Genomic DNA, 24,054 nt, shown 5'->3' with positions numbered 1-24,054 from the left:
GCCCTGGAGCTGCGGGCCGGGCCGGGCGGCAGCATGGCGGAGAGCGAAGCGGAGACCCCGGGCACCCCGGGCGAGTTCGAGAGCAAGTACTTCGAGTTCCATGGCGTGCGGCTGCCTCCCTTCTGCCGCGGGAAGATGGAGGACATCGCCGACTTCCCAGTGCGGCCCAGCGATGTGTGGATCGTCACCTACCCCAAGTCAGGTGAGTCGGGATCCCCACGCCGTACCCGTCGCCCGCGCGGCTGTGTGACCTTGGGCAGGTCGCTTAGCCTCTCTGTGCCCCAGTCCTGTTCGGCTCCCCGTGCGTTGAAGGCAGCGAGGGCAGCGGGTGCGCCTCCAGTGTGGGCTCTGTGGGGGATGGGACCGCCCTCCGCTGCCCCTGAATCTTGTTTACAGGCTGTCACCCAGCAGGACCTGGGCACCTGGGTCCCCAGCAGCCCTGCAAGGTAGAGCTTTTCGGTAGAGGATCAGAGAGGGGAGGAGGCTTGTCCAAGGTCACACAGCTGGGCTGGGATGTGAGCCATCCAGCTCTCCAGGCCTGGTGTAGAGATGGCTATGTGGTGCCTTTTCTGGAATCTGTAGGACAATCTTAGCCGGCTCGTTCGCCGCCTCTGTAGGGCGTCCTTGGAACCACTGTCCTGCAGGCTCAGGGTAGTTGAGAAAGTGGCTGTCCACCACCCCGCCGTATCTAAGCAAGCGGTTACAGGAGAAAATATAAGCAGGGTATCTCCCAGGGTGGAGTCCAGGTTCCCAGGGCAGCTGTCCATCACCCTTACCGAGTGGTGGACGCTTTCAGGGTAGGGATGGGGGTGCAGAGGCCCTGGGGTCAAGGCCAGGAGCAGGCACTGACCCACCACTGGGCATGCAGCCAGCTGGACTGTCCTGGAAGAGGCATGTCAGGAGACAGGCAGGGCTGATTGAGGCTGCAACCACCCCACAACCTCATCCTGGCCCTGGGTCCCTGCTGGCCTTAGCTAGGGTTGGCTTTCCGAGAACTCTCTATGTACTGGTCATCCTGCTGGGTGCTCTACATCTGGATTAGTGACTGTACCTGGTGTTGTCTCTTTTAGTTCAGTGCCTGAGATGAATCCAGGGCCCTGTGGCCCTATGGTTCATGTATGCCCTGCCACTCAGCTAGTTGCCCACCCTCAGGGTGGTACTTAAGGAGGAATCATGATTGTACTGTCCTTGCCACATAGTGTAGGAGTGTGCTCACGGGTAAAGAAAGATTCTAGTTCCTTCCTTGGACCCTGGACATTGTGGGAGACTTGGTTTTCAGAGCCCTTAGGACCAGGGGGGTGTGGCTGGGGTTGTAGTGGAGCTTCTGGAGGAGAGGGATAGAGCATGAGTTACTTATTGGGAGGGAATGGAGAGGGACTTTGACCCAGGACACCTGAAGGAGTAGCCAGGCTGGAGTCCCAACTTAGAGGGCTGGGGAGGGTTAGACAAACCCTGTGCAGGAACCTGGTGGGTTCTGGGAAGCTCCCTGGACACTGCAGAGATGAGTCAGATGGGAGACGTGTGTGTGTGTGTGTAAGTGTGTGCATATGTGTGTGTGTGCGTGTGTGTGTGTGCATTAATATTTTGAGGCAGGGTCTCTCTGTGTACCCCAGACTAGCCTTGCCTTCCTGCATCAGCCTTCCCAGTGCTGGAATTGTTAGGGTGTACTATCACAGTCACCCTACAGGATGCCAGTATTTTTGTTGTTTGAGACAGGGTCTTAGGTAGCACAGGTTGGTATTGAACTTGCTGTGTAGCTGAGGCTAGCCCTTGAACTCATGATCGTCCTGTCTGAGTCCTCCACCACCACCCTTGGCTGGATGCTGGTTTTCTGGGTAACAGACACATCTTGTGCTTCAGGGATGGCAACTCTGCCCTCCCCATCACTTCCTGGGAGCTGCCTTCCTGAATCGTACGGCCCTATGGCCTGGTGTTTCTTGATGGATGCCCCTGTCACTCCCTGTCCCTCTCCCCTCAAGGCCACCATGCTAGAGCACAGATGAGTTAGGAGCCACCTCCAGGCTCTGTGCTGGCTCAGCTCCTGAACTCACCCACTACAGTTGAATAGGGTAGATTGGGAGTCCCACAGCACAGGTGGGGACTGTGGCGCTGGTAGTCACCTGGGTGGCAGGTTCCAAGCTGAGTTCCTCGGGCTCCGTTGGGAGGAAAGCTTCCTTTTCCGAAGTCAGGTGACCAGCTCTGGGTCACTCTGGGGTCAGTGCCTTGGCACCAATATTGCTGCTGCAGGTGCCAAATGCTATGCCCAGGGCACTGGGTTCACTAACCTCACCTCCAAGAGAGGAGCCACTGTCAGGGTTGAGCCTGGCTGCTACCACCTCTCACTGTGCTTCCTGGACCCACTGACCTCCAGGGCTGAGAGTCTGGGCCCGACAGTGGGACTGGGGTCCTGAAAAGCAGCCCAGCATTAATCAGGCAGGGGAGTGGTCTCAGTTGGGAGAGAGGAGGAATCAGAACCAGATAAAGATAGCCTCTTTGGTCTTCTGAGAGACAGGGTGGACATATCTCAGGTTCTTTGCCTCTGGGAGAGAGGTGGGAGTCACTGGTCATTTCCCAACCCAGTGCTGGGGGAGGGTATGGCTACTGTTCTTTTAACATAAGCCTCCCTGTGAAAGGGCTGAGGCCAGGTGCCTCCATGCCATGCATCAAGGAGCCATCTACCTCAGCGTCCGGGGCCCCCCACTGTCTGAAGGGCATTGTCTACTGGAAGAAGGCAGGTGTCAAGGACCTAGGTTTGATGCTAGTTAGAGGACAACTTCCAGCCTGTCTAAGCTGGACTTGGAGCCAAGTCATGTGTCTGCAGAGTGTCCAGGCTTGCTCTAGGTGGGTATAGCCAAAGCCGTTCTTCACTTATCTCCTGGCCTTGGGATGAGCAGCCCAGCCTGGGAAGGCCATTGCATTGGTAGACATATAGAGAACAGCCAGAAGCCTGGGTTGACCACAGCGGGTCACGTGGCTCTACCAGAGTGACAGCATAATTGTTATGACTGAGTTGTCCCCGGGTGTCCTCCATGCCCTTGTGAGGTCTTTGGTGTCCTCACTTGTCCTAAGCTCTTCCTTCAGGAGCACCTGCCCAGCTAATAGACGCAAGGTGTCATCTGCACCAGTGGGCAGTAGGCATATCCTCCACCTGAGTGAGTGTCCACTCAAGAGAGCTGCAGGTCCCGGAGATTGGCACTGTGGGGAAACTGAGGCCCAGAGGAGTGGTGTCTTTCCTGGGCTCTTAGAGTCCCTGGAGGACCAGGCTGGGCATCCCAGTGAGCTTTCTTTTGTCATGATAAAATAGCCTTTGAGCAAAGCAACTTGGAGGAGGAAAGGGTTTTTTTCAGCTTACAATTTCTGGTACCAATTTATCATTGAGAGAAGCCAGGATAGGAATCCGAGACAGGAGCCTGCAGGCAGGAACTGTGGAGGAGCACTGCTTGCTGGCTCTCTCACTGGCTCATGCTCAGCTGACATTCATATACAGCCCAGGACCTCCTGCCTAGGAATGATGCCGCCCACAGTGGGCAGGGCAGGAGCTCCACATCAAGACCATCCTTCACGGACATACCCATAGGCCACTGTGAGCTGAGTGGTCCCTGGGTTGAGACTTCCTCAGATGCCTGTGGGCTGTATCAAGTTAACAATGGAAGCAAACCAGGACGACTGTGGACGGGGTTCCAGGTTCTTGGGGTTTCTGAGGTGTGGCAAGGTGGTGTTGCCTGAGTAGAAGGAGCAAGTTGCACTTGGTGACTGGAGCTGCTATGTCCTCTTGGATCCAGCGCAGGCTTTGTTAGCAGTTGGGACAGGGGAAGGTGTACCCTGAGAGAGGAGGTTCCCAGTCTCATCTGTCCTGAACCAGAGGTTGGAGGTTGCCGTCTTTGGGAACATGGACACCGAAGAACTGATCTGTGGGATAGAACAGAACCAAGGGGAAGAGAAGTGATAGGTCTTCTCTGGGGAAATAGATGGGTGACTTCTGTTCAAACAGACTGCCTGTCATCTGTGTCTCTGCCTACCTGTCCCTTCCTCCACCCCTACCCTGTGTGTCCCCATGCATGTGTCTGTCTATCTGTCTGCCTGTCTGTCTCACCACCACTCCCCATCTCATATGTGCACACACACCTGGACTTCCCCTCACTTGCCCAGCTGCTTATGCTTCCTCCTACCCCTGCCCCGCTGGGAGGCTCCCAGCCGAGGTAGTAAGGCTTCCTGTAGTATAGTGGTTCTCAACTTGTGGGTCATGACCCCTTCACAGGGTTCACATATCAGACATCCTACTTATCAGATATTTCTATAACAACTTATAACAGTAGCAAAATTACAGTTAGGAAGTAGCAACAAAATAATTTTATGGCTGGTAGGTTACATGAGGAGCTGTATTGAGACTCGCTGCTCTAGCAAACAGAGACCCACAGACACTTAAGTGCAGAAAAAAGACACTGAGTAGTGTCTTAAGTGTTCCTTTTCATGCCCGATGACTTCTGTCTGCAGACAGTGAGGGTAATACCTTCTCAGAGAAAGCAGCGTGGGGGAGGGGTTGGTGGGAGTGCTTTGGGAAAGTCCAAGAGTTGGGATGGCAAGTGTTGGGCTGCAGGGTCTAGCGGAGGAAATGGCTGTGAAGTAGAAGAAACGTTTTATAAAATGATGCCATGTAGCAGGAAGACAAGTGACGTGGAAGGTTGACATCCGAGTTCTAGAAGAGAGCGAAGAGAGTGGGGCAGAGATGATTGATGCGGCTGTGGCTTTCAGAACTTGGGTGGGAGTGGCAGGGATATGCTCCTAAGAGATGCTGTGATTTCCCAGTTTGGTATCAGGTATTCACAGTCAAACATGTCTGAGGGAATTTCTCCAGAGCAAGGAAGAATTAAGGCTCTGTCCCTCCCTCCATCCCTCCTTCCTTCTGTCCTTTCCATTCTTCTGAGACAAGGTCCTCTATACACATACATGTGTTTAAAGCACGCATGTGCATGTGTGTGTATGTGCACGCAAATACACACAGAGTCTCACACACACAGTGTCACACATGCTGTCACACATACACACAGTCACACACACAGTGTCACACACACATACACACACACGCACCAGGAACATGTACATACACATATATAAAGCGTCATGAGAGAGAGGGACCATACTTACATTACTTTTATTGCAGCATGTAGTTATGGTTATTTATTTATATATTTATATATTTACATATATATATATTTATTTATTGAGTCAAGGCTTCTCTGTGTAGCCCTGGCTAACCTGGATTCACTCTGTAGTGAATTCACTGGCCTTGAACTCAGAGGTTCACCTGCCTCTGCCTCCTGTGTACTGGAATTAAAGGGATCCACACCCACACCTGGCTGGATAAGTTACTCTTCATCCCTCACTGTAATTAAATTTATCATAATTGGGTATGTGTTTCGGTAAATAATAAAAAAGCATAATTTGTAGAGCTCAGTGCCGTTCAAAGCTTTGGAAGCCTGCCTGGGGCTTTGAGTGCATCCCTGCGGGCAAGGGGTCTGTTTTAGATTGAGCTGAGAATGCCCAGGTTAGACCTCCCTGAATTAATGATTATAGAAAACTGGACACAGGAAAACCAAGGCACTGTATGAGATGGGACACCCAATTGCTCTATGACTGTACTGACTTGACACAAGCTGGAGTTATCGCAGAGAAAGGAACCTCCCCTGAGAGCAAATGGCTCCATGAGATCCAGCTGTAAGGCATTTTCTAAATTAGTGATCAAGAGTGGGAGGGCCATTGTGGGCGGTGCCGTCCTTGGGCTGGTGGTCTTGGGTTCTATAAGAGAGCAAGCTGAGCAAGCCAGGGGAAAGCAAGCCAGTAAGCAGCATCCCTCCATGGCCTCTGCATCAGCTCCTGCTTCCTGACCTGCCTGAGTTCCAGTCCTGACTTCCTTTGGTGATGAACAGCAATGTGGAAGTGTGAGCTGAATCAACCCTTTCCTCCCCAACTTGCTTCTTGGTCATGTTGCTTGTGCAGGACTAGAAACCCTGACTAAGGGGTTGGGGATTTAGCTCAGTGGTAGAGCGCTTGCCTAGCAAGTTCAAGGCCCTGGGTTCGGTCCCCAGCTCCAAAAAAAAACAAAAAAAAACAAAAAACCAAAAAACCAAACAAACCTGACTAAGACAATGGTGTACCGTACACGGAGCAGGTAGGTGTCCGTCTACCTGCCTCTCTGTCTGTCTGTATGCCTGTACGCATGCGTGTGTATGTATGTTCCTAAGAAGTACAGTACTTCTCTCTTGCTTTAAGCACATGTTTAGTTCCACATTGTGCTGAGGTTTTCTGGGAGGAGGGGATGTGTTGAGGTCCTGTGGGAAGGTCAGTAGATCGTCCGAGATATACAGACTGAATGATAACACATTACATGGAGGTTGGTGGGTAGAGCCAGCTGAGCCTTGGCCTCTGGGAGTAGGGTCTGGGGGAAGAAGACAGGCTTTTCTGTCATACATTGCACTGTACTTAGGTTGGTTAAACTGGATAGCAGTGGGACTTTGGTGAATGCTCTCAATGAATACTAAAGGGCCCATCCTCAGGAACCTTGGCGTGCTGGGCCCTGTTCCCATTAGCATCTTATCTTCTGAATTCTGGGAATATTTTGCTGGTCTCCTTGGGTGTGTTGACAGGCTGCACCCCAAATTCCTGGGCAGGTCCACTCCTGAATTCCAGGGCCTTCCACAGATCTCAACTCAGGACTCAGGTCACAGTGTCCTGTTAGCTACCACCAGGACATGGGTACTTTGTCATTCAAGCTTTGGCTGTGTCAGCGAAGTGAGCTGTGCATGGCATTGGTCCACCGACAGCACAGTCAATGGAGAGTCTGGCTGCTTTCCCAACTGACAGCTGTCTCCCCTGCAGGTTGTGTATGCTGGGGTGCAGCAGGCTGGTAGCTCAGAGGCTCCCTCCTCCAGGCAGCATGGGAGGCCACCTCATTTGTGTTTTTCGATGTGTTCCAGCATGACAATTGGCCACCACAGCAGCATGAGTGCCTGTTGGGACTTCCTGCTATCCTTGTTCCCAAGTACTTGTATGGGTTTGGCTCCAGACCCTGGTCCCGCTCTTTCCAGCTCTGATGTGGCCTTACTCTGCACTTGGCGATCCATGGAGAGAGAGGTACCTCTATACTCTGCTCCCAAGGCCCAGAGTTGATGGCTGGAGGACCCACACAGGATCTCATCCAGGAGCCATCCCATCCTGTTAGCCTATTGCTGGGATGCAGTGTAAGGTCCTTAGGCACGGTTGTCCCAGCTGGGGGTGTGGTGCAGTACCCATAATCAGCATACTCATACTCGGTGTTAATCAGCCACTGAGCGGCCTTGACCCGAGCAGGTCACTTGCTGGCCCATCCTGTGTCTTCAGTAGAAGGGAGGCTTTGCTTTCTTTATTAAAAAAAAAAATGTAAAAGCTTTACTTCTTCTTAGAGAGTTTCATACATGCATAAAACACATTTGGTCATATCCGCCCTCTGTTCCCCCCTCCAGACTTCCCTGGGTCCCTCAGTGCCTCTCCCTCCCAACTTCACGGCTTTTAAAGAAACAACTCACTGGGGTTACCTAGTGCTGCCTGTGTGCACACGGGTGGCGGGAGGTGGGTTGCTGCTTCGGCTCTCTCGGGTGCCGTTCCTAGCACGACTTTGTAGTGGAGGTAAGGGTGCACTTATAGATGGAGGTGGTTTTGAAATACAGTTCAGGGCTGTGTGGGATGTGGGTCTATGTGAGCTAAAGGCAGGATAGAACATGTTAAAAATCATCCATGAAAATGGACCAGGAGAGAAAGACTCATTTCAGGGCCTTTCTTGGATGCTAGCTGAGCCTGAGTGGACAGTACTCACCAGGAGTGACAGGAAAGCTGGGTCACCAGGGCCTGGGCACTTTCTGGCATTCCAGGCTCATTGTAAATGTGTGCATGTGTGCATGTGTGAAGGTATGTGTACATGCATGTGTGTGCATGTGTGTACATGTATGTGCGTGTGTGTGTGTGTGTGTGTGTGTGTGTGCGTGTGCGTGTAGACATGGTTTAAGTTCTCACTTTTATGAAGTGCACAGCACCCTGGAAATAGATGGGTTCCAGGTCTAAGCCCTGACTCTACTACCTTGAAAACAAGTCGGACATGTTTACTGGATAGCCTCTGAGAGGTGTGTGGGTCTCTCAGGAAGTAGTCTAGGTGTGAAGTTTCCTACTCACTGCTGAGAGTAGGAAAGCTCAGGTTTGGCCACACCTGTAGTGGGGGTCACGGTTTGCCAAGGTGTGAGGAACGTGAGGCTGTTCAGTGTGAACAGCTTTTGAAGGTGTGGATTGCTGAGGTGCTGGAGAAGGGCTCTAGAGAAGATTCCACCTCCACTGGCCTGGTGGGATGTGTGCATTATCCACAAGGCCTGGCCTACTGTGGGAGGGTCTGTATGGAGCCACCTTGGGAGGACAAGAGAGGAAGGACCCAAAGCTCAAAGAGAAGGCCTATGCCTTGGGAACTGGAAGGCACAAGGGCTGGAGAACTTCAGACATGCCTGCCTGCCTCCCTCGGCTTCCTGCTGGCTGTCAGTTGGCTGACCTGCCTGGCCCTGAGGCTCCAGCTTAGACTGTGTGCTTCTGCAGAGCCCAGACATCCTGCTGGATGTGACACATGCACAGGACTTAGAATGCAGTGGGGGCAACCAGGCTTAGCATGGTGGGAATGCGGTGAGGGTCTGGATGGCAGTGTGTGCTGCGAGTGTCCTAGGGCTTCTGAGAAGGCAGGCTGTGGGGGTAGAGACTCTGTAGCCACCTGAGAGGATGAGTTTGTGAGGAGGGAAGCTAAGCCTGGACAACGGTGCCTTGTGAACAAGGGGAAGTTTGTGGAAGTAACATAGGTTGGAGACAGTGGGATCTGGTCTGAGGGGACTGATGGTCCCCAAATCCAGCAGGGGACCCAACCATGTCATGCTGCTTTGGGGAGATGTGGGTTTATTCACAGGTCCTTAGCCCCTTGCGCCACTATGCCCACGTCTCCTGGTGGGTCCCTCTCTGCATTGTGTATGTAGCTCATGTGTGGGCTCAGCTCTGGCCTTGGCCTTGGCCATCTCCTGCAGTCTTGTGGAGCAGGCTTTGTAGAGCAGGCTGCTGCAGGCGGAAGTGGTTTGTGTCTCTTCGTAAACACAACTTCTACATGCCTCCCATGAGGTGCAGTGAGAGACCTGAGGCCCTGCTCCTCTTCGTCTCTGAGTGAGTGACCACTTCAAGTAGCCTCTAGCTTCACCTCCATCTCCTCAGCTCCTTTTACAGGGGAGCAGTCAGGGTTGCACCAAAGTCCTGGCTCCTCCCCACCTTGGGTGTTGTGTGTCCGTCCTTCCTTGCTCACGTGTGTCCCATTATGTGATCATCAGTGTTTCTAGGCCTTGTGCGTTTCATGAATGACAAAGCCAGGAATGATCTGGAACGCTCCTGTTGACTTGTTTACCTCGAGGAGCATGGCGGCATATAGTCTTAGCTTAGCAGACCCTGGGCACATGAAGGAATCCTTGGCAGCTGAGGTCACACCCCTCCCCTCTGAGCTTGGTCACTCCTGAATCCGGTGGGAAGTTTAGCTCTTGGAAGCCTCAGCTGAACTTGGTACCCACCATGGTGGGTGGCAGGCACGTCCTGCTTGTTTTCCCAGCTGTCTTGCTCCAGTGAATGCTGAGGAAAGCTGCATGCTGGGCACTGCTGGCTGTGGTGGCCTCAGGCCTCACGTCCAGCTTGGGCCTCTCTCTCTGTCCCTCTTCAGGTCCCTCTTGCTCCTTGAGCTCTGTGCCTACTTCTCAGGCAGCAGGAGTTTTGCTGACTGTGAGGCTGGCCCAGTGGCTCCTCTGAGCACCCTTCCTTGCCTCTCTACCCAGGTACGAGCTTGCTGCAAGAGGTGGTCTACTTGGTGAGCCAGGGGGCTGACCCTGATGAGATTGGCCTCATGAACATTGACGAGCAGCTGCCAGTACTGGAGTACCCACAGCCCGGGCTGGACATCATCAAGGTACCTGTATGACCCCTTCCTACAGTGGCTTCTCAAAAGGCTCCTGAGAGCTCATGGGACAACTGAGGGCCTCCTGGCAGTTCCAGCTGGCCAGGGGAAGAGACTGACAGGTCTGAGTTTTTGACTGTGACCCTGGGACCCGTCAGGTACAGGTGACTGATGTCAGCGGCTGGAAGTCTACGAGGTGGAGAGGAAATAACATGTGTTTGGTCTTGGCCTGGAGACCACTGGTGATGAAACAGATCCTGGTCCTTTCCTCATCTGTCAGGGAGCCAGGAAGGACATGTTTGAATAAAATCTTTGGTATCAAGAATGAGATTAGTGGGCTGGAGAGATGGTTCAGTGGTTAAGAGCACCCGACTACTCTTCCAGAGGTCCTGAGTTCAATTCCCAGCAACCACATGATGCCTCACAACCATCTGTAAAGAGATCCGATGCCCTCTTCTGGTGTATCTGAAGACAGCTACAGTGTACTTATATATAATAAATGAATAAATCTTTAAAAAAACTTTAAAAAAATGAAATTAGTTAGATGTGGTAGCTTCTACCTATTCCCCCAGCACTGGGGTGGCTGAGGCAGGAGAATAACATCAGTTTGAGGCCAGCCTGGGTTGTGTGATGAGATCCTGTCTCAACAGTAAGAGGGTTTGTACATTCTGTCCCTTAGAGGTATCTGTACCTTTCTTTCCACTCCATCCCCTGCTGCCTCTGTAATTCAGGCTTTGCAGCCCTCACCTCACCCACCCACCTTTCTGCTCGATAAGCATTGTGGGATATATCTCTGAGAGCCCACATGTCATGGCCACAGATGCTTCCTGCTCTTCCCAAGCTTGTTCCTGACTAGCTGGCCCCTGGGGGTTGCCCTCCTCTCTATGGTGTGTACTGGTCACACTGACTCCTCCCCGGGAAACACTGGGAGTGTGGGGTGCCTCTTCTCTAAGTGCCCATGTGTGGGTGCTGCTCTTGCATCAGGGGTGGTAGTGAGCTGACCGTTCCCACCTCATAGGGCAGGGAGTCGTGATGGCTACAGAGCTGCGGGCAGTGCACAAGGAGGTAGCAGGCATCTAAAGAACATGCGGAAGGAAGAGAGGGACAGGGCGCTGACAGGATGAGGGCCTCTGCACAGAGGGTTGAGGAAGCCAAAGCTCCTGCCCATGATCCTCTGGGCTGCTGTGAGGTCAGAGTTGAGGATAGCTGGACACTTTAAAGCTGGACATCACCATGTTCTTACAGGCACAGTTTTATACCTGTGCTTCATGTTTCCCCTGCCCCGCAGACCCTTCCTCATTCTCAGCCACTCAAATCCAACCCCTGTGGCCATAAGGGTTGGACCCCTCAGGCTGGAGAACAGGGATTCTCAATACAACTCTGGGGTCCAGCCAGCTGGGTACCATGTCCGGGTGGCTCAAGTGGGTAGTTGGTTAGAGCATATACTAAGTCTTGCTTGGTCAGGATCCTCCCAGACCTGTTAGAAAGGTCCTGGGAGGAGAGAAGAGGTGTGTGTGTGTGTGTGTGTGTGTGTGTGTGTGTGTGTGTGCGCGCGCGCACCCCCCCCATGTGTGCACACATACATGTGTGCACACATACATGAATATAACAGCCACACATCTTCCCACAGGAACTGACGTCTCCCCGCCTCATCAAGAGCCACCTTCCCTACCGCTTCCTGCCCTCTGACCTCCACAACGGGGACTCCAAGGTAACCTACCCCACATCTCTCATCCCCCACTTCCCCTAGGCCTCTGCCCCAGGCCTATCACTCACTATGCCTGCCCCAGGGTCCGTCTTGGATCATGTCTGTAGCTCTTTCTCCATGCTTACCAGGTAGTAAGGGGTGTTCTCTCACAGTTGAACATCGGAGGATGGAGCTCACCGTGCTCCCTGTGTCTGGTCTCTGTCCTCAGTCACACAGTTCCCAGGCTACCAGCCCTCACCAGGGCATCTGTCTCCTACAGGTTATAGCAGTGCCCAGGTAAAGCATTGCAGTAAAACAGTCATGTACTTACCCGGCATACTCAGCCTGTGGGGGCACAGCCCATCAGTGCCTGGAATGAGCAAGGGGACGCCTCCTGGCCAGCAGGAATCAGGGTGACCCATCTTTCTGCTACCCGCAGGTCATCTACATGGCTCGCAACCCCAAGGACCTGGTGGTATCTTACTATCAGTTCCACCGCTCGCTGCGGACCATGAGTTACCGAGGAACCTTCCAGGAGTTCTGTCGGAGGTTCATGAACGACAAATGTAAGTCCCGGAGGGTGCGTGTGCCCTACCCTGTAACCGCCAGCCAGTGCTAGTTCCCGGGAGCCTGTAATGGTCCCTCACCTGCACCTTTGCGAGCCCTCTGTGCACATGGAGCTTGAATTATCACCGAATGGAGGGGGCGCAGAGGCTCGGGGGCTGTGGATCTTAGAGGCAGTGCAGATCCTGGGACTTCTGAGACCTGCTCCCCACCCACCACCCTGCAGGTTCTCCAGTTACACATCTGTCCTTCCTGCCTGGGTTCCTTGTGAGGTGAGAATGGTAACTTTGAACTTCGAGGCTCAGATCTCTGTGCTGTGAATGGTAGAGACCCGTGGGAAGGCTGCCACTGGGGGTGAGTCATCACTCGGGCTGGACTTCAGGGACTGGAAGTAACACAGAGCAGGGTGATTGGGATGTATACTCCCTGTTGGCTCCTTTCTGCCTGCACCCCATCCCATCCCATCCCACTTGTCTTCTAGGAAGTCAGGGACTGTAAGAGAAGGCAGTCCCGTCCCCATCTCTGTCTTTACCCTGCAGGCCATCTATTTCCTTGGAACCACTGTAGCAATTCCTCTTTGGCTATGCTCCCACCAGTTGTCCCATACTCCTGGGCATTTTGTGGCTGACAGGAACAGTGTGGTGTGCACTCAGTCACGAGGAAGAGGACACTGAACCTGTCCTTTCCCTGGATCTGAAAACACATTAACTGCTCCATGTGGCTCATCGGGGGTCCTGCAGGGAGGTTGTGAGTCAAGATGAGAATAGAATATGAAACAGTGAAGCCTTGGGTGCTGTAGGCCTCAGGGTAGCCTCCAGGAGCCTCCTACCCAGGCTGTGGTGCAGACACCGTGTAGAATGGGCTGCAGCAGGCACAATAGGCTGCTTGCAGTTGGAAACCCACAGGGATCCAAAGGGTTTCCTTCTGTTAAACATGACTTCAGCCATGGCCTATGCCCAGAGCTGGTGCCCTATTCCCATCTGTGTTGGGAAACTGCAGCACCTGTTCCTTGGGGTCCCTGAGCCTACTGCAGGTTCCCACCCAGCTTTTTTACCTATGTACTATTAGGGTGCCCCATGCAGTCTCCCAGGTGTTTGAACAGCCCCCTCCCGGTTCATGGCATCGTACCTTCCAGTCCTAGTGCCCATTCTGGCCTCATAGGTGCCCAGGAATAGCACCTTCATGACGCAGGAGTCTGCCACAATCACCTTCTGTACTCTCAGCCAGTGGTGTTAACATCTCCATGCTCAGTGCAAAGCCCCAGGTTCAAGGCTATGCACTCTGTTCTGAATTCTATTCAAAGTGTCTGACTTGGGTGCTCACTTCCCTAGCTCTGCTCTTAGCCTCTCAGTGACCGCAACATGCTGACCTTTCTTCCCTGATCAAAGCTCAAAAGAGAGTGGCCGCTCAGAGAAGGAGCATTAAAACATTTCCTGACCATGACGGTGGCACAGGGCCATAATCCCAGCTGCTCAGGGACTAAGGCAGGAGATGTGCAGGCTCAAGGCTGGCCCGGGCTACAGAGTGAATTCAAGGTCAACTTAATGAGACCTTGTCTCAAAATGAAAGATAGTAGGAAGGCTGGGGATGCAGGCAGGCTTGGCTAGCATGGCAGGCCCCGGGTTCGGTGTCCCCAGTACAGGACAGAGTAGAGGATGGAGTAGCACCATGAGGAAGATCTGAAGAAGAATGTTGGTGGCCTGAGACTGCAGATCTGGGGATAAGGGATGTCCAGGTCAAGTGACATGCCTGTGGAACCTCTGGACAGGGCCAGTGGTATAGTATGGTGCACTTTCTGGACAGTCTTCCTCTGACACAAGCACATGGTGGACAGGATCACTTAACAGATGCTGTGTTGTCAGTGGTCTGACACTGACCCATGCCACATGGGAAGTACTCGAAAGGTGACCTCTTTCTAGGTGGGGCTGTGTTGAGCAGCCCTGCAGGCCCTGGTTAAGTGGCTTCATGGTCTTACTATAGCGAGGTGTGGAGAGAAGCAGAGAATTGTGATAGGGCCCCTTCTCTGGAGGCTCAGTTCCCACTAGCATGTGTGTATCTCTTTCCTCTGTGACCCCAAGTACAGAGACAATGGGATGTTCTTGATCTCCCTGGTAGCAGTCAGCATGCCTTGCTTGGTTCATGGTCCTGGCTGGCCTTTCTTGTATAGCATCAATGGGGTCCAGGACATCTGGAAGTCCTGTGCCTTCTCCAGGAGTGGGGAGAGTTTCCCCTTTCTTTACCAGACCACTTGCCTTCCTTCTGCCCCAGGACCTCATCTGTTTGAACTGAGCTGCACGGATCCAGATCACACGGATCCAGACCAGGGTCCAGGCTCCCATGGCAGATGACCCCTTGTGACCTGGCCTGCCACTGCCCTTTCCTGAGACTCAGCTCTGTAAAATGAATAGATTTCCTAAGAGGAGTTTGCAGAGGTCAGGCAGGTGTGTCTGTGCAGGTCCACTGTGCCCCAGTACTCCTTACCAGGGGGCTTGCGGGCCCACTGTGCCCCAGTACTCTTTACCAGGGAGCTTGTGGGTGGCCCTGAGGGTAGAACCCCACCTATGCCTCTGTGTCTTCCTACTACTTGGGTACCACTTGTGTATAGCATCTCACGGATCCCTCCTCTGGGATCCCCCATGGCAGCATGGCATGAAGACCATTGTGGGACTGCACAGTTTAGCCAAAGAGATGGGAGCACAGTGGAACTTGCCACTAGGAATGCTGTTACTGTACCGAGTCCTCTTACACCTGCCAAATGCCTAGCCCAGACCTGAGGTGCTGTGGCACGTGTTGCCTGTGTGACAGACAGCGCAGGGTTCCCACCTCTCTTTAATTGCAGGTTTCTCTGAGAATGCCTGGAGTCAACCAGAAGTCATGGGGCAGGGCCTTGTTCTGGAACTGTCTTAGAGCTTCACATACCCCAGCCTACTCCACTGGCCTCTTTGTTCTGATTTCTCCAAGCGTTTTCTCTCATTGGCACTAGCTTATGGACCATGTCCTCTTATTTTCAGAACACCTCCTGCCTTGTCAGGGCATCCGAACTTGAGTTGGGTAGGGGTGAAGATCATTGACAGGAACAGGAGGGCCGAGGGCCTTTAGTGGTTTCTTCCTTCTAAGAGGCCCTGTAGTTTCCATCCCAGCAGCTGAGCAGGAGCCGGGCATCCTGTGGGGGCAGGAACACCTGCACAGTTCCATTCCTAGCTGTGCCCCTTTCCCTGTTTCCACAGTGGGCTATGGCTCCTGGTTTGAGCACGTTCAGGAATTCTGGGAACATCGAATGGACGCAAATGTGCTTTTCCTCAAGTATGAAGATATGCACCGGGTGAGTAATTGGGGGTAGGTACTCTGTCCATCCAGCCCAGAGACGCTGTCCACGGTGCTGGAGCTGTCCGTGGTGCTTAGGGCTTCTGGTGTCAGCACCAAGTGGAGACAATGGAGAGATCTGTTCAATCCCATCCCCCAGGGGTGCATGTGGGCTTACACCCCTGGTCCAGCACATGGCCTCTGTTGGGACAGGATGGTTCCCAGTGATGCCATGGAAAGCCTGTTTCTTAGCTTTAGTGTCCTAGCAACAGAAGCAGGGTCTTGGCCGTTCTCGTTTGCTGTCTCAATACCATCACTTTGGTGACTGTGTGAGGTGGTATGCCGTGGTAGTTGGGACTCTTTGCTTTCTGCTCCGGATTTTGGGATGCTTGTGACAGTGTGTGTTGGCCTGTGCTGCCCCCTCCCTGTCTCTCCTCGGCACTCAGGGAAGGAGGTTATCATTGTTTGATGTGGATATGAAGTCTTACTCTGTGCAGGCTCTGCTGGGTATGGCTGTAGAGGTGGAGGACACTCAGTGTGTGAGCATTTTAGGTGTCTTGACAGTTGTGTTGTCTTTTCCCCCTCCCTCCCTCCCTCTTTCCCTCCCTCCCTCTTTCCCTCCCTCCCTCCCTCCCTCCCTCTCTCTCTGTTTTTGGAAGAAGAGTTTCTCTATGTAGTCCTGGATGCCATGAAACTAACTCTGTAAACCAGTTTGGCCTCAAATTCAGAGCTCTGCCTGCTCCTACCCCCCGAGAGCTGGGATTAAAGGTGTATGCTACCGTCTCCCAGTGGTTTATCTCTTAAAACAGATCAAGAGCACACCGAGCCTTGACCTCGCTCCCTCTCAATATCTTACCCTTATCCTCGCTTCACTGCAAACCCTCACCCTCCTGTCTCAAGCCTCTCGTTGCCCTGGCCCCACAACTCCCAAGCTGCTCTGTCATGGTCTGCAGTGATTCCCTACTTCATGACAGCAAGTAATGGTCACTGGGTTCCTGGAACCTAGCCTTCTAATGATATCTGACACGACCTCTCTCTTCTTCATTTGGCTGCCAAGATACCATTCTTATCTCCCATGATCCCCTTCTCTCAGATTTATTTATTTGTTTATTTATCTATTTATTTATTTATTGCCTGCATGTAAGTATGAGCACCACGTGTGTGCCAGGTGTCTGAAGAGGCCAGAAGAAGGTATTGGGTCTGGAGGTAGGAATGGTTGTGAGCCACTGTGTTTATGTTGGAAACCAAACTTGGGTCCTCTGCAAGAGCACCCGGTGCTTCTAATTGCTGAGCTGCCTGTCCAGCCCCACAGCCTGCGTCTTCTAACTGCTGAGCTGCCTGTCCAGCCCCACAGCCTGCGTCTTCTAACTGCTGAGCTGCCTGTCCAGCCCCACAGCCTGCGTCTTCTAACTGCTGAGCTGCCTGCCAGCCCCACAGCCTGCGTCCTGCTGTTCTCCCATCTCCTGACTGCAGATGCTCACACCGCAGGCCTCCGCCCTGGCCTTGTTTCTCATCTTCTGTTCGCTTCCTGTGGTCTCATTCCTTTGCCAAGTTTGGAACACTGCTGCCACTGGGTACACTGCTGGATGTGGGTGTCCTGAGACACATACCTGTGTCGTTTGTCCAAGGGAGACCGAGGCCTTGTTGCCCCCAGACCAAGCTTTCACTGTCCTTCATCTCGGTTCATGGCAAGCAGCTCTGCCTTCCAGGGTTGCTCAGGCGGAATTCTCTCTTTGTCCCAGCATCACTTTCACACTGTGCATCTGTGTCCCAAGCCCCTTTGGCTCTGTCCTTAAGTCCTCACACTTAAACAACCAGTTGTGCCCGGGTCTGCTCGTCTTTCTGTCTGTGCCTGCGTCTCTTCATCCTGTTACTGAGTTATAATCTGATCCTTTATGCCCAGCTTCCTCCCCAGTCTTTCTACCAAGTTCTGTCATCACTGCGACTGTTCCTACTGGTGCTAAAAATTCGTCATTGTTCGCCTTGTCACAGCCGTGGGCTGTGGGCGATCGTCCCAATTCCTGGATACCGTAATCTCCCGACTGCCTCGTTATTGCTTGAACCTGTCCCCTGTTCTGTGCCAGGCCTCTGCATTTGCTCTTGCCACCCAGACGTTCTTCAGATATCTACGTGGGCTGCCCTCTCACCTCTGTCTCAGCGGCTCATAGGCTGCCTTATCAGCAGGCCCCTCACCCTTTTGTGTGTGTTCATGTGTTCAAATCAATAGCTGACAGGTTTCAAGCTCTCAGCCACTGCTTTCAGAGTGAGAGAGTGACCTGCAGGGTGGAGACACCTACTCCCTTCCACAGGAAGATTGAGGTGCTGAGTGTCAAAAGCCTGTGCAGGCCTCTTGCTACAACATCCTCAGGGTACACAGGCCTGGGCTGCAGAGAGCTAGGTTCAAGTGTCCTCTTGAGGTTCTGAACCAGGGACATTCAGGGCCAAGCCATGCTGCTCACTGTGTCTGGGGAGGGGGGATGGATGGGGAATGGGATGGTTAATGGGAAGGGCTGGAGCAGAGGTCAGAGAGCCTGGAGGTATGTTAGAGCGTGGCAGCCTGAGTGAACTTGCACATGACCTTGGAAGTCTGATCAAGAACGTGTTGAAGGTGCTGGGTGAGGGGCTCATGAAGGGACCTGAGTGACGATGGCTGCTGAGCACAGGGAAGGGCTGAGTAGAGGTTGCAGTGGTGTTGTATCCACTGTAACTCCTCATTCGCCATCCTGGATATCCCCTCTGCTGTGACCCTAGGCTGGGCTTGTGCATTGGGGGCCCATGAGTACCAGAAAGCATGCTGTAGGTGCAGTAGAGGGAAGGCTTGTGCTGTGGGGCTTGCCCACACAGGGGTGCTGGCTGCCTGGTGGGACCCAGCCATCCTGCTGGGAGAGCTGCAAGGGGTGCAGCGGGCACCAGGCTGACAACCTTGCTAACTGCTGCTATTGGCAGGTGAGAATCTCAGGGTAGTGAGGCCTGACCTTTAACTCCACACCCAAGGGAAGATTCCTGGTAGCCTGGATACCCAAGTTTGCAGAGAACTGCAGGGGGATGGGTGTATTTCAGGGGATTCTGTCAATAGTCTGTGATTTGTTGATCCTGACTCTGGTTTAGGGGTAGGGGTGTGCTTCAGGAGTCAGTTACCCCATGAAGAGCAGGAAGCCAAGAGGGACCAGGGGTTGGGGATTTCTTTCAAAGGTGCACCCCTAATGACTGCTTTTTCCAGCCAGTTCAGTCCTCCTCAAGCATTTTCCTAATGTCTGAACAAGGCTGCCAGTGGGCTTTAGGGGACTTAGAGGAGTGACAGCTCAAGGACCCCACTGGGAATAGGTTCCTCAGGATTTCCCAGGGAGAGCATGGCTGCTGTGGGGGCATGTGGTGTGCCTGTTCCAGCTATACTCTGACTTCAGTTGTGGCATTGTGGGACCCATAAGTGGTTTATTGTCCAGTGTGAAATTTTGTAGGACTAACTTTTCTGTAGGTAAGGTGGCTGGAGCATGGGCCACTGGGGCTCCTGTGGGTGCAGAGGATTCCAGAAGCTGGGTGGTAGCTAGATCTTGCCAGTGGTGGGATATTCTTTATTGCTGTTTATAAATGAGGCGCAGCTCTCATAAACCTCTTATGTATCCTCCCACCTCCCTCTTCTCAAAGCCATGAGTTCAAATCCCAGACTTGCAAGTTTTGAGTTGAATGGCCAGTCAGCATCTTACCCTCGTGGCTGATTTCTAGACCGGTTGTCAGACCTCCAGGGAAGAAAGCCATGAGTACCGTTCCCACCTCAGCCCTGTGTCCTGATGCTGCCTCTCAAGGGCTGCTCTGCTCTCTCTCCTTATCTTCCAGGACCTGGTGACCATGGTGGAGCAGCTGGCCAGATTCCTGGGTGTGTCCTGTGATAAGGCCCAGCTGGAGTCCTTGATCGAGCACTGCCACCAGCTGGTGGACCAGTGCTGCAATGCTGAGGCCCTGCCTGTGGGCCGGGGTATGTGTCTCCTCCTTCCTCCCTGCTCAGAACCTTCTGGATTAATTTCTCCCTGGGTAGCAGCACTTGCTGGCCGGCCATTGCCTATGGAGGGCATGGTCCTCCAAGAGTAGAGCACGCTTCGCCCGCCTGCACACGTGGTGCTATAGTTCAAAGGGGCAGCAGCTGCTGGGGCTGGCTCAGGCTCTGGACAAGGTGTGTTTTACACAGAGCCATTCCCGCTGTCTCTAATCAAATGTCCACAGAGGAGGCGTAAGGCAGGACTGTGGTGCCAAGGTGTTTTGCAATACAGAGCAGGTTACTGACTTAGAAGCTTCCCTCTAGTGTCCGTGAGTCATGAGCTGTGGTGGATTGGAAGATGGATTCCATGTGAGGAGATGCCCTCTTCCCTTCCCAACCCAGAGGATGCTGACCAAGAGAGGGGCTTCCGGGTTTGAGTGGGACACGTGACAAAGACCAAGCCTAAAGGCAGCCAAGCATGGGTAGTCAGAAGCCAGATGGAGGCGGGACACCTCCATGGTAGCAAGAACAGTTGGTGGGCAGGCAGACTTTGGGTGAGACATTCCAAACAGTCCCCTCCCAGGGCCACTGAGTCAGTTTCCCAGCTCTTTAGGCCATGTGTTAGCTGCCGCCTGGTGGGGCAGCTTAGGTGCTGAAGTCCTGGGATGTCTCAGAGCAGTGGCCATTTCCACAAGTCCACTCTAGGTAAGTGTGGTCTAGGGTTGCAGCCAGCTGTCAGCAGTGTGAACTGGACACTTCTAGAGGGTGAGAGCTATGAATGGAGATCTTAGCACTCCACTTTGGGTGGTGTCTGAGGTGCACAGAGAAGCTGGGCTCCAATTGCAGCCTGGCTGCCTCCAGGTATGTATCTTCTGTCAGCTCTGGAACAGCTGTAAATTCTGTAAGTTCCGGTTGCTAGGGGTCACAGTCAGTTGCTAGGGCCACAGGCAGTTGCTAGGGGTCACAGTCAGTTGCTAGGGCCACAGACAGTTGCTAGGGGTCAAAGGCAGTTGCTAGGGGTCAAAGGAAGTTGCTAGGGGCCACATGCAGTTGCTAGGGGCCAAAGGCAGTTGCTAGGGGCCAATGGCAGTTGCTAGAGGTCAAAGGCAGTTGCTAGAGGCCAAAAGCAGTTGCTAGGGGCCACATGCAGTTGCTAGAGGCCAATGGCAGTTGCTAGGGGCCACAGGCAGTTGCTAGAGGCCAAAGGCAGTTGCTAGAGGCCAATGGCAGTTGCTAGGGGCCACAGGCAGTTGCTAGAGGCCAAAGGCAGTTGCTAGAGGCCAAAGGCAGTTGCTAGAGGCCAAAGGCAATTGCTAGGGGCCACGGACAATTGCTAGAGGCCAAAAGCAGTTGCTAGGGGTCAAAGGCAGTTGCTAGGGGTCAAAGGCAGTTGCTAGGGGTCAAAGGCAGTTGCTAGGGGTCAAAGGCAGTTGCTGGGGGCCAATGACAGTTGCTAGGGGCCAATGACAGTTGCTAGGGGCCAAAGGCAGTGGCTATGGGCCAAGCGCACTGGGCCTTGCTGGAGAGAAGGATGAACTCTGCTCCTCCAGAGAGCAGCTCCCCAAACCACATCCCTTGTCCTGTGGCTGCATCTTCACAAGCATTCATTATTTTATTTGCCATTCTTTAGTTTTGCTTTCACCATATTTTGTTAACCCCTTCTGGGACCGTCTCCTCAGCCCCCTTTTGTTTGCATGTGAGTGTGTGGTTTGTGTGTAGCTCACCAGGTCATGTGTGCTCCGCTGGGCGCCCACACACTCCTTCAGAGGCGTCTGCTCCGTCTGTTGGCCTTGGTTTTGCTTTACTTCAGTTCTGTGGTTTTGTTTTCTTTTAGCACATTGCCTCTTTACTCAGAAGATCGCCTTGAGGTGGCGAGGATGCAGGGGCTCGGGGAGCCGGCTGCATTGCTTAAATTTGGTTCATGTCACAGCATAAATTGTCTTGATTCCAAATCCTAAACCAGGTGGGTGACTCCTCTGACAAGCTCTCCGCTGGGAAAAAAAAATAATCATGGAAAAAAATATATTTATAGTGTGGTTGGTCTAGAAGCTTCTAATTTGGTCCCTTTGGTATTGTTAGAAGGTGACAAGAAGAATTTTATTTTACTTTTCCAACACCGACGGATGATGTCTCATTAGCAAAGGGAAAGTCCTGATGTGTAAGTTGTTTTAGCTCAGCTACTGGAGGGCTGCGGCTGCAGACCTGAAGCCCTGCTGGGACAAATTCCATGCAGGTGTATCTGTTGGAGATGAGAGTTCTGACTTTAGAGCTGCCGCCCTCCTCCCCCAAGTCCCACTTGTATAAAAGCACAAAGCCAGCCCACAAACTGTTTAGAATACAAACTCCTAATCTTCCCCCGCCCCCTTCTCTCACACACACACCCTGCTGCACACGTGCACACACACAGGAATACATACACACACAGGAATACAGACACACACTCCCTCCCCTCCTCCCCCAGCTCTAGGCAGTCTAGGACAGCAGCTGAGGCTGTGAAGAGACTCACTCACTCTCCGAGTGACACATTTTGTATCCAGGCTGGAAAACCAGCTTGTGCCGTGGGCATTTTCATTCATTTTAAGACCTCCCCAACTTTTTTTTTTAAACTCAGGCTTCTAGAAATCTCCACCCTTGATGCTTTCAGGAGAGCTTCCTGTTGGCTCCTCTTTTTTTTTTTTTTTTAATTTGCAAATTCTCCAAAGGCAGCCAATACACCAACGACACGCACTTAGCCCACAGTACTTCCTCTGAGGCAGGTTCATGGCAGGAACGCCTGCCGTGGTAGGTTCTGGGAGCTAACCTAGAACAAGAGGTGAAGTCCCGCTCAGATCGCAGGTGCAGGTCTGTGTGATGCCTGGGACATAGTTGACAGGAGACAGAAGGAGAGCTTCCCCCAGACTTAGGGCAGTTGGTTCCCCTGAGTCTCCCCACAAGCAAGACTGGTCCAGCTCAGGTGGTGCCTCCCACGTGGCAGGCCAAGTTCAGAGGGATCTAGCCATTCCCGAGGCTGCCTTTTGTTCCGAAACTGGTGGATACAGCCAGCTCTACTTTGGTCTGTGTTGCAGGAAGAGTCGGGCTGTGGAAGGACATCTTCACTGTCTCCATGAACGAGAAGTTTGATCTAGTGTATAAACAGAAGATGGGGAAGTGTGACCTCACGTTTGACTTTTATTTATAATACCAGAATCCGCAAACTTGCATGCTCACGGTCCCCAGACGCTCTACTAGCTAAAAGTCCTGTTTGCGTTCATTTATTCCTTGCTGGACACTCCGGAAGTTGCTTGGAAACAGCAGGGGGCGAGCCTGGTGGAGAGAGCCGAGGAGTGAGATGATGCTGTCTACAGCAGCCGCCTGGCCGTAGCGTTTGAGTCTCCACGTGCTGGCCATACCACACGCACGGGCAGGCAAATGTCTGCCCCTGTACCCCATGTTATTCACTGTATTTTATAGCGCTTTTCACTGAAAATCGAAATAAATATGTCAACCAAATGCAAGTCCATTTCCAAGGGGGAGCAGGAGCGAGCTGTGCCGGGATGCTAGGAAGCTCTCAGGGGTCACTGTAATTTTTATAGTCTTCTCTCTAGGCACAGCCATCCCACCTTGTCCCGAGATCAAAGGACAGGTTGGGGGGAGCTGGAGAGGTGGGTGTAGCCTGTGGAGTTCAGTTTTCTGGAACCATCCTGACACCAAGCCAGGTCCTGTCCCAGGTCTCTGAGCCCAGTACAGAATGTTCTGGAAGGGAAGCTGGCCTGAGGCTGCGGATGGCATCTGAAGGCATCAGTGGTGTGTGAAGCGTACCCACAGACACCAGACTGCACCAAGAACTAGTATATCTCATAGCCTTCACTTGCTCCCCAAGGCCGTGACTGGCACACTCCCAATGGCAAGAGATATGACATACCATGGTTCTGAAGTCCCTAGTCATCGTCACGTCTGTGCCACCTGTGCCAAGGCTCTCGCTCGGGAGACCCAGTCTGCAGGTTGACTGTCCTCCATGCAGATAGGATTGGCAAGCCCACCTGTCTGAGGGGGCACCTTAGCCCTCAAGGGTGTCTGAGGGAGCAATGGCCCCATGTACTGTCCACCCTGACACCTACCGGCTCTGTCTTCCAGCTCCAATTTGGCTCAAGTGATGACCAGATGATGGGTGGACCAGGAGATTGCTGCTTGTGGGGACCAACTTATTCTGTTCCTTACCAGGATGGGAAGAGTCTTAACGTGGTGGGGGGAGGCTCTGGCTGTGGAAGGTGCCTGCTGTGCGCCATCTCTGAAGCAGGTTTGGTTGTAGCAGCGTTACCTCTGTCTAGAGGAAAGCTTGTGTGGGTCTGGTGCATGGTTCTCTGAGGTGGGCATGGCAGTGCCTTTCCTGTGTGTCTGGGGAGGAAGGCTGCTTTCTGTGAAATTTTCTTTCTATTTTTCTATTTTTAGTACTGTACGGATGTTCTGGAACCACACACGGTACTCTGTGCTTGCTTGCATCTTTAATAAAAGACACCTCCCCTGTCTGCGTGTCTTGTCTGTGTGCTGGGTGGAGAAGGG

The 24,054-nt window shown here is 53.0% G+C and overlaps 1 protein-coding gene across 2 annotated transcripts; it reads left to right on the top strand.

Moving 5' to 3' along the window:
- Sult4a1 (sulfotransferase family 4A, member 1) lies at nt 1-24,020 on the top strand. Of its 2 annotated transcripts, none has more exon segments than NM_031641.2 (7): nt 1-202; nt 9,870-10,000; nt 11,619-11,699; nt 12,115-12,241; nt 15,467-15,561; nt 19,377-19,515; nt 22,581-24,020. In NM_031641.2, coding segments are annotated over 7 exon segments (855 nt in total). In that variant the 5' UTR covers nt 1-33; the 3' UTR covers nt 22,694-24,020.
- The last annotated feature ends 34 nt before the right edge of the window (nt 24,021-24,054 follow it).

Source organism: Rattus norvegicus, chromosome 7 (assembly GCF_021556685.1).
Source record: "Rattus norvegicus strain SHRSP/BbbUtx chromosome 7, alternate assembly SHRSP_T2T, whole genome shotgun sequence".
NCBI lineage: Eukaryota > Metazoa > Chordata > Mammalia > Rodentia > Muridae > Rattus > Rattus norvegicus.
Note: the sequence above shows the minus strand (reverse complement) of the source record. Positions and strands in the feature narration are given on the sequence as shown.